This window comes from Herpailurus yagouaroundi, unplaced genomic scaffold (genome assembly GCF_014898765.1).
Source record: "Herpailurus yagouaroundi ecotype Mexico unplaced genomic scaffold, PumYag 181, whole genome shotgun sequence".
NCBI classification, from domain to species: Eukaryota; Metazoa; Chordata; class Mammalia; order Carnivora; family Felidae; genus Herpailurus; species Herpailurus yagouaroundi.
The window spans coordinates 15,919,527-15,929,883 of record NW_024412412.1 but is presented as its reverse complement, the minus strand read 5'-3'; the positions used below and the strand labels follow the sequence as shown (position 1 = coordinate 15,929,883).

The window sequence follows — 10,357 nt, the reverse complement described above, 5'->3', positions numbered from 1 at the left end:
AGGTTGAGTGCCCAGGCCATTAACCTTGGGCTTAAGGGACGAGGACACGTGTCAGCCCTAACACTCACTGTGGGGAGTGTTCAAGGACAGACGCGAAGGGACCCAGGCCACGAACGCTTGTGACCTATGTACGGGGCTGCTCCTCCGCGGCAGGGCAGGCAGGACCTCCCAGCTGCTCAGAGGGTGAGAGGGGTGGGTGGGGGTGGAGAAGGGCTTTCCTGGAGCTCTTCATTCTGTTCAGCTTGAGTCATACCTTTTTGTGCAACTTTGGAAACAGACTTCCTGACTTCAAATTGTAGCCTTCGGCCACATCTGTAATCTCTTGACTATATTTTCCTAAACCCTTCCCCCCCCCCCCCGCCCCCAAGATTAATCTAGCTTAAAATTCAAGCTCAGCGATTTCCTTCCTACTGATTCCTTTGAGAGTAGGGCTGATAAAGAGTTTGTGTTTATTATTATGCTTTTAGAGGACAAGTCTTTGAGCGGCCTTGTAGTTCTAATTTTGGTTACAGTCCTTTTTATTTCATAATTAGAGCCGTAAAATAATTTTGCAGTCGTAAATTTATTATACTTAGGCACTGACCCAAGAAGGGTAGTTTTACACGTTCTTGTTCATGCGTACCTGAACATAAATGTGCATATATACTTATGTTCAAACACCTAGAACAGTGCTTGTGTTCTGTATTTTTTATACTGAAATTATTCAAAATATTTTTATGATATTTGAAGAATGTTAGAGATATGTGAGAACACATGAACTTACTGCCAATTTCCCTTTTCCATTCATGTTTATCAATTAGGTGAGCACTTTTTTTTAAAGCATTTAATTAAGCTTCAGGTTTGCACAGATATTCATTTTCACGAATTCTTAAATGATGTAAGGTATTGTCAGAGTTCTTAGAGTTCTAAACATTATATTGCAGTTAACATATGCAGTGGGATATCTGTGTGATGCATGTGCCTCCATATTACATCCATTTTATTTAAAACAAGATTCTATTCAGCACGTGTTAAGTCTGGTAATTATTGTTAACTTTTTGTTATGTATGTAAGTTTCATGAGGAAAGGAAATTTTGTGAGTAGTTGTTAAAGCTTTTCTCCCTTTAATCACTTCCTACTTGTCCGTTGCTCACAATATGGTTCAGAAAAACGATGTCTCAGCTAAGTATCTGGCTCACTGTTAATAACGAGCTTAAAAGCTTTCTAAAAACTGAACAAAGCTGGTAGAGCACAAAAATATACAGAAGAAATACATTTGGGGAAGAAATACTATCTTATGAGCAAGCAGCTGGAGTTATTTCTGAACGTGTAGCAGGTGGGATGAGTTTTCTGAAGAGGAAGATGGTCTGAGATGCATATTCAACAGGCACTCTTTCAAGCAGTGTTAATGTTATTTATGTTTACTTTGCTGGTAGATGTGTCTCCAGAAGGAGGATGCCATTTAGAGTGAGTGTTTATAAAAAATGTTGGATGATGACGAAGTGACCGAATGAATGCAAGATATGTGGACTGAGTCTTGAAAGGTGAGTAGGAGTTTGTTAGGTAGTCCATGAAGGAAAGAGTATCTCTCAGGAGTGTAAAATATCTTCCAGTGCTACTAGAACTATGTGCAATTCAGTCTCCTTGCAGTATATGATACACATACAGCAGTGATGGAAAAGAATTACATTAAATGACCACTAACGTCTATTCCAATTTATTAAAATAAACTGACATTGAGACTTGCTGTGCCCCAAGATTCATACAGATAGGTATTATTATCTTCTCCATTTTATAGGAAATGAAATGGAGGCTTGGAGAGGTTCAATACCTTACCTAAGGTCATATCATTATTAGGGGGTAGAGCTGAACTCACTCAGGCCATTTGACCCCAGAGCCCACATTCTTATATCTAAATTTTAAAGAATTTTGGTTATTGTTGGTAGATTTGAAGTTACTGAGATCGGCTTCTTTAAAGCAAAAGAAAGTCCTTAGAGAATATCCATAGATATTAAAATCCATAGAAAAACAACTCTTTCATTCAGTGAAATGTATAGCGAGGTTGAATCACTAAGTTGTACACCTGAAACTCATGTAACATCAGCTATATTCAAATAAAAAAATTTTTGAGAGTACTTGGCCAAAAACAAAAATGATAGGGAAAATTGAGCAGGACAGTTCTCTGTACTACCTTTGCAACTTTCTGTAAATCTCAAATTATTCTAAAAACATGAAGTTCATTTTAAAAAGGAACACTTGAGGCCACTTAAACCATCTTTCTGTAGACCACAGCTATTGAAGTTTTCACTCAAATAGTTAGTTTCACTTTTAAGTAACCCTCTTTCCAAATACAGTAATGACAGAAGATATCTAAAAGCTTATGAAGCTAGTTTTAGTCAAACAAAGAAAAAAATCTCACAAAATTTTCACAACCAATCACTACCTAGTTCCTTCGGTTCCTCTGCAAAACACACTGCCCATTGATCACTAGGAGTTTTACCAGGCTGTTGTCTTAAATGTTCAGTTACTTGGGCTCATATCACTTTGAATTTTTTCCACACCTATAAGGATTATTATAATGTATAATTAAATATTATATAACCAGTGAAATGAGAGGTGAGAGCTATAATTTGTAAGAAAACTAAATGCTTTTGAAATCATCAAATCTCAAGAAAAATGCTTTCAAAGTAGGTGAGGATAAATCAGCTGTAAAAGCTGAGGAGAAATGGCTCTATGCTCAGGCCGTTTCATGGGCATTTTTAAACTCCTGCTCCATTTGAAAGAAACATCAAATGGAATTCACATGCATCTGGTTTATGAAAGAAAGGTAACTGTATAAACTCTCACATTCAATTTCTACTTAAAGAAAAAGCTTCTGATCCTACATGAAAAGATTGGAAATATAAAATGTTTTAAGTTAAAATGTATGTGGTATGCTCGTATACTCTATTGATTTTACGCTGATTCTTGTTCAACTGACCAACCACAATGAATGCATGCAATACAAGCATTTATTGCACAACCTATTTCTTTCATTTAAGGAATATAAAGAGAGTAGCTGAACAGAACGCATTCTATTTCTTTCTGTAGGCCATAGCTCCATGGCTACTTGATATATTTGACATATCATTTATCTAGTGTAGAAAGTTGAAATTCATTTTTTACAGTAACTCAGATTTGTCACAGTTTGTTAACATCCTATCCAAGTTAATCTTTTTTTCCTAAGAGGAGAAAAATATAGATAAAATGTTCATTTTACTAATTAAATAATTAGAACAAGTAAATAACAGTGTAGCAGATGATGTTGAAATAAATTCTAAGCGAATATACACTCAAAGCGTATATCTAATATTCTGTTTTCTACCCACTTCCAATAATATGCATTTTTTTAAAATAAAACAACTGAATTTCAAACTTTTGACACCATTCCCCAAATCATCTAATAAATCATTTTTTATTATCCAGTTATCTTATACAGGTAAAAATGATAATATAAATTTCATGCTTAGTCTTTTTTTAAAACTAAGTTACCAGTACACTTTGAGAGTTCCTTGTGTAAATGCCATTAAGCACAGAAATTACCTAGATCAATATTGATATTTAGGATTTCATGAAATCTGATCTCTTACCCAATGGAGTTGAGAAATAGGTGTGAGATGATGGTATTATTTGTTGCCTATACATTGTCTAAGTCATAGGGTGGGGACAAGAAACCTTGTGGGTCTGCTCAGGATTATTTTATAAAAGATTAATCCAATTTTCTTGTTTGATGTGACCCTTATAGTCATTAGGACAGCAGGTCAATTTAAATTTGGGTTGTTACAGATTTTTGTCATTTCACCTTATAACTGTTTCTTGTCTCAACCGTGACCACACTTTGAGAGTGACAAGCCATTTTTATACACTAAAAATTTATTCAGATATTTTATTACCTGACCCCTGGAAATAAATCATTCCAGAGTGTTATCTGTATCTATAATAGCATCAACTCTTCATATAGATAAGCTTCTATAAATCCAGAAAATAAATATACAGTCACTAAATAATATTTATATTCATTTGCCTCTGGATGTTGAGTGAATCCCCTCAGGAAAGGCCCTTGTAGCTCTAACTGGCCAAAAAAGGTTTTCACAAAGCAGGAACAGGACAGATGAGGCATTCGAATCCCACATAATTACCAAAATTTTTTTAAAAATCAGTCATTCCAAGAGTAGCTTATATACTCACAGAATGCATGGTAAATTGCAGAAAAATGAAAAAGCTACCAGGCTGTCCCACTCAGTGCTTCTCTGGTAATGAAAGACATCCTATCTTTTCCCACACTTTTTTTTTTTTCTCTCATTTCAGGGCATGATGTAAATTTGCCACACCCAAAAGGAAGGGCATGGAAAAAGCTCTAACTGGGTTTTTATTTTAAATAAGCAAATCGACCTAACTAGAAAGAGGAAAAAAATAAAGAAAAAACAGAAGACTACCACCTGATTCAATATTGTCTTTTGAGATTTCAGTAATAATTATAATGTTCTTTTCTAAGTTTCCATCATATATGTACAGATTATGCTTCCAGTTAATATATGAACGTTACCGTTTTTTTTTTTTTAATGAGTATGAGACAACAGTAATGAAAGGAACAATAACAATAAACACAGTCCTTTGCATTTTTGCCCAGAACACTTATTTATGGGCACCAGTAACTATTTATCTATTATGACAAGAACTTCAGTGTTGGACCTGAAGTTCTTTAGTTAAAGATAGTTATTCATTATTTTAGTACTGGATTAAGCCAACCATTAAGTTTTAAAAAGGCTCATTAGAAACATCAGCAAAAATAATTAAATTAAGAACAAAAAATAACAGAGATTTTTAAAACTTGACCAAGAGTTCCATGAAATGTGTAGGCTCACATTTTTACAACATAGTCTATGATGCTGTGTATCTAAGATACATAGTCTAAGACTTAGCACATGGTTGTACTCATGGCTCAAGTTTATTACAGTGAAAAGAATATACATTGGATCATCAAAGAAAAAAAAAAAAAACAGATGGAGTCTGGAGAAATCCATGCACAGGCCTATGGATCACCCACTTCCAAGAAGAAACATACCAATGTGTTCCTTTCTCCAGCAGTGAATAATGCAGGATGGTGTGTGCAATGTTTCTGCCTCAATAAGCCCATTAGAGACTCAGGACCCAATGTTATTGGAGGCTGGTCATGTAGGCATCCTCTCCAAATACTAAAATTACAGAATTCCAGAAGGAAAACATATTCACCATACATCATCACGTTGTTTATATAAGCAACAGAAACCGTGCAAACTGGTCTTGTCAGCTGGGGGACAACTCGAGTGTCAAGTTCCCAAATGCCAACCAAGGACCAACCTTGTCAGGATGCCTTTCTAAAGAAGGCAGCCTCGGGGTGCCAGGGTAGCTCAGTCAGTTATGCATCCAACTCCCAATTTCAGCTCAGGTCATGATCTTGTGGTTTGTGAGTTTGAGCCCCACATCAGGCTCTGAACTGATAGTGTGGAGCCTGCTTGGGATTCCCACCCCCCCCCCCCCATCTCTCTCTCTGCCCTTCTCCTGCTCTTGCCCGCATGATCTTTCTCTCTCAAAATAAATAGACACTAAAAAAAATTAGAATAAACAAACAAACAAACAAAGATGGCAGCCTCATGCCAGCTAGGCGAACTCTTTTCTACACAGGAACACAAGAATAACCCATAAAAGACACTATTTAATATACTTAAATTCATTTTCACAGCAGTTTTACATTTAAATTACCTTTTGCTATTCCATAAATAATTTACAAGCCATTTTTAGACAATTTTATCACATTCCCAAAGGTTTACATCTTTACCTAAAAAAAATTTTTTTTTAAATTTTTTTAACGTTTATTTATTTTTGAGACAGAGACAGAGCATGAACGGGGGAGGGTCAGATAGAGGGAGACACAGAATCTGAAACGGGCTCCAGGCTCTGAGCTGTCAGCACAGAGCCCGACACGGGGCTCAAACTCACAGACCGCGAGATCATGACCTGAGCCGAAGTCAGAAGCTTAACCGACCAAGCCACCCAGGCGCCCCTACCTAAAAAAAATTTTAAAGAGGAAGGGATACTCTGATGAGAATTGCTATTTAGGAGTTGCAAAGATACAAATTTTTACATGAATGAAGTATCAAGCCAACCCAGATGTGTACACTGGGTTGAGTGTATGATCAACACAGAAGCAAAAGGTACTATCTTAAGGGCTACCTGGTGCAACAGAACCCAAGATTCTCCAAGGATGGAATGTGATTTTGCCAAAATCCAAATGGACTGTTTGGACCTTGTTGGAGCAGTTAGATTGCCAGCAACCACCAGCAGCTAGGAAGGAAATCTGGGATGGTTTCTTCCCTAGAACCAGAGAGACCATGGCCCTGAGAGCACATCGATTTTGACTTCCAGCCTTCAGAACTATGAAAGAATTAATGTTTGCTGTTTTAAGCCACAAAGTTTGTGGTAATTTGTTACGGCAGCTCTAGGAAACTGAAACTAACACAAATGCATTATATCTGAGAATTTTTTAGAAGTATTGAAAGACCCCAACCCAAGGCTCGGGAAGTTCAACATTTCCAAAGCAAAATAAATACCTAGTCAATTCAATAAATCCAACAGAAGGCAACAAAAGAGAAAATGAAGCATGAATAAAGCAGATGAACTGAAAAGTACAAAGTAATTCCAACTCAATAGTGATTAAAATAATTGTAAAAGAACTAAACGTACCAGTAATAATCAAAGAGTATCAGCCTGGGTATAAAAAAGAATCAACAAATCTAAATGTATCCTATTTATAAGAGACACGCCTGAGGTATGAAGAACTACAAATCATTAAGACAAACAGCACAAGGGCAGATACTTAACAGAAGAGAAATACGAATGGTCAAGAAACACGGAAAAGGAGCTTATGGGGAGAATGGGGGGGGGTGTTTGAGTAGGGTGGGGGGGGAAGCAGGGAAGAAGGAGGAGTCTAAAGAGGAGGAACATACGGGAGCCTTGCAAGTAATGTACCTTTTAAAGATTAAATGGCAGCCAGTGGATGTTAATTGTACTGTTTTTCATTCTTAACACATCTATCCACTAGTTCTTTTATCTCCAAATTTTCAGTTTTTCTTTTTTTATTTTTAAAAAAATTAAATAGAAGTCTTTTGGCATTATAATTAAGCCCTACTTAATGATTTCTCACTTGTAGTACCTCTTTTTAGTTACTGCAATCTAGTCTGTTCTAAACACTTGTCTCTTTTCCCTGATTTTTCAAGCTTATCATTTCTTTTTATTTCCATTCTGATTCGAATCCCTGCTAAGGCATAACCACAGAAGAGCCCCAACCTGCCTGGATCTTAAAGAAATAGTCATTTCACTTCATCTAGTCCTCAGGAGACAGCTCTGTCCTGCAGTTCTATTTGGCATGACTCTGCTGTTACAGAAGTAGCTGGAACTTACCTCTCCAGTCTCTGTAGACCTACTCTGCTCTCATATCTTTCTTTCCTTCCTGTCACCCAGCATCCAGAATAATCAGTTATTCATCATTAGGCTAATTTTAGTCCTCTTACCAATGATACATTATTTTATCTAAAAATTCACATACTACACCATACATACTAGGCACAGTAGTGTGTCTAACGTTTCATTGGAAGGGAAGTTATCCTTTATTATGACAATTTTAGAAAGGAATAAAATACCTCTTCCTCCATACTCCTCTGTTGTATGAGGTCAGGTTCCCTAGAAGCATAGTCTGAGCTGGGGTTTTTTATTCAAGTGATGGGCTGAGGGGTGCTCTCAGGAGGAGGAAGTGAAAGCACTACAATCTGGCGAGGAGGAAATGCTAAGTAGGAATGTGGGCTCGGATAGCAACTAGCTTCATTCTGATCTCAGAGAGAACATATCACACTTCTGAGTTCATCTCACCTTGAGGCGAAGGGGTACCAAGAACTGTGCAGGGCCTGAGGATTATACCCTACTTACAACTAACAAGCTAGCCTGTTTCATAGATGTTGGCAGAACACACAAGACTCCCGGGTCAGAGATAAATGACTTTATCACTCCTGGCAAAAGCAAGAGCCAGAGTGTCAGCACGATGCTGAGGTGGGTTCCCCATGACCCCTAATCCCACAGAGGTGATACAAAGAACCCATGATGGATGCCTGTAATTCAGTAGGCTGCCTTGAAAGAGAGGGGAACTAAGCATTGGAGGAGGGAGGAGAGAGGAGGGATTCAGTACTTTTTATAAAAGTAAGCCTGTTTTTTGTCTGTGGGGAGATCTCACCTTAGCTCTCAAGGTTACGCTCTGCAAACAACCCTGAGAAATGGCCCATCTAAAAAGCAGTCATGGCTTTTACAGTCGTGCTCTTGACGTACCCAGCAAGGATGTGCCAGAGTGCTCAAGACTCATGGCAGCCTGTGTCTCAACAGGAGCTGGCCTTCCAAGTGCTCAGGCCCGTGGTCTGTCTCCAAGAAAGAAGGAGCAAAGTGTCCAGGAGTGAGGGGACTCATGATTGGCAGGGGGACAAAGAAAGAAGGAACAGCTGGGAATTATTTCCAATTAACACTCACAGCTGCGAGAGACGGGGTGCCAGTAAAGAGGATCTGGGAAGGGCACCGTCAGCATCCGCTACACCAGCCCTTCCCTTAAAACTGTGGACTTCTTTCAGATCACCAATTAGAGAATTTTCTAAATTCACAGCATGTCATGCAAACAGTTGTCAAGTTTCAAATGATTTTATATCTAATCCCAAGATTTGACAGAAATAAACTCATACTTTCCTTTTGAAACTCTTCTCATACCACATTTTCTAAAACTAAAAAGTACTAAATTTGGGGGGGTATCCTCTTACAGGAGTCCTGCCATTTAAAAAAATCATGTTAGTCCCAGTTTTTGGAGAACAGTATAATGATGAGGCACAGAGGTCCTGGGGTGTCCCAACTGTCCCACCTCCTAGCCCTGTGACCTTTGGCAAGTTACTTACCCTCCTCAGTGTCCTCTTGTGTTAAATGGGCCTCATAATAGCTCCTAGGTCATAAAGTTTTGTAGGAGTTGGTGCCTGTAACGCACTCAGAACAAAGAACAATAGCTGGTGTTTAAGAGTTCAGTCTTTGCTTATGTTTTCTAGACCCTCTCTGACTCTTCTTTCAAGCCACAGCAACAAAAACCTTGTGCAGTATTGGAGCCACAGAGAGCATCGTGAGTTCAAAGGAGGTAAGGTATTGTTTTCTGATTTGCTTCATTTCCGTCCAGTGGCCTTCCTGAACATGCCAAGTTTTTTCTTAGCCTTTTTGGATACAGTAGCACATAGGTTTAATGACTTCAGTAAAATAAAACTTCTATAACCAGTTTTTCTGTAAATTGATAATGCTATCTACATCATCCTATTTGGATTGGCTTTCTTCTAATTACTCTACCTATTATTGTTTCACCCCAAAGCTCATTGGAAACTTTCATATTCACTAATGTCAACATAAGATTTTTGGAATCAGATAATCAAAAAATGTTATATATCTAGCAACAGGCACTTGGAACTCCTCTAGTTGAAACTGCTTATAGTCCAAACCACAGATGAGGAAGTTGACTTTTCAAATGATTCAATGCCTCTTCCAAAATAACAAAGATACTGCTGTGATTTTTTTCTTCCTACTATGCTGAATTATGCCCCTTTTCTGCACTTCATTCTCATAAATGAAGCAATTTATTTTCCAAAATAGTTTCACATAATAGTATAAATGTAGTTTTCCAATCACACTAAAGGTCTCCTGAATTCTTCTCTTCACCACCAATCGGGAACCTTTCCTGGAAGCTTGTTCCTGATTGGTGAAAAGTCAGCTGTAACAGAACGCCAAGGAGTAAACAAAAAAGCATAGCAACAACAGAGTTTGCTGTCTCACTACCCTCAGCCTAGGCCAACCTGGACTCCTTCATCCCAAATGACGTGGCCTCTACCTTTTATATGAAGGCTGCGATTTTCCATCCAACTGTGATCCATCTTAAAACATGGCAGTCCAGTACAGGCGGGAAGATAAAACTGAACAACACAGCTAAAATAAAGTGTATTCCCAGGTAAAAAGGACACATGCTTTAATTCGAGATGAGTAAGTGTCATGAGCTGCAGTTAGAAGGCAAAGTACCAGCGCACGAGAACTGTATCTATGGGAGGTGTCCCCAATTCCTACTGGTGGCAGGTGTGGTAGTGACCTGACCCACACCGCAGCGCGTGAACTCAGAGCCGGACAGGACTTACAAACAGCGCTCGTTAGCCCCACGCTGTGGACACAGGCATCCAGGATAACTGTGCCTCTCATAGCTATGGACAGCCCTGGGTTCCTCAGAAAGAATACATTCCCAGCTGGT

The 10,357-nt window shown here is 38.3% G+C and overlaps 1 protein-coding gene across 5 annotated transcripts in view; it reads left to right on the top strand.

The window, feature by feature from the left end:
• LRP2BP (LRP2 binding protein) overlaps positions 1-10,357 on the top strand; it is a 39,976-nt gene that overhangs the window by 957 nt on the left and 28,662 nt on the right. The window contains exons 2-4 of one of the 5 annotated variants that reach the window (XM_040489933.1): positions 1,416-1,523; positions 9,126-9,216; positions 9,904-10,066. Coding sequence is in view for 2 of the 5 variants with exons in the window: in XM_040489930.1 (XP_040345864.1) it covers positions 9,115-9,216 (102 nt within the window). In the remaining 3 variants the exon portion in view is untranslated. Of the gene's footprint in view, positions 1-37; positions 184-1,415; positions 1,524-9,105; positions 9,217-9,806; positions 10,067-10,357 lie in introns of those variants that run through there. The other 4 variants (XM_040489932.1, XM_040489931.1, XM_040489930.1 and 1 more) reach the window with 4 other exon arrangements.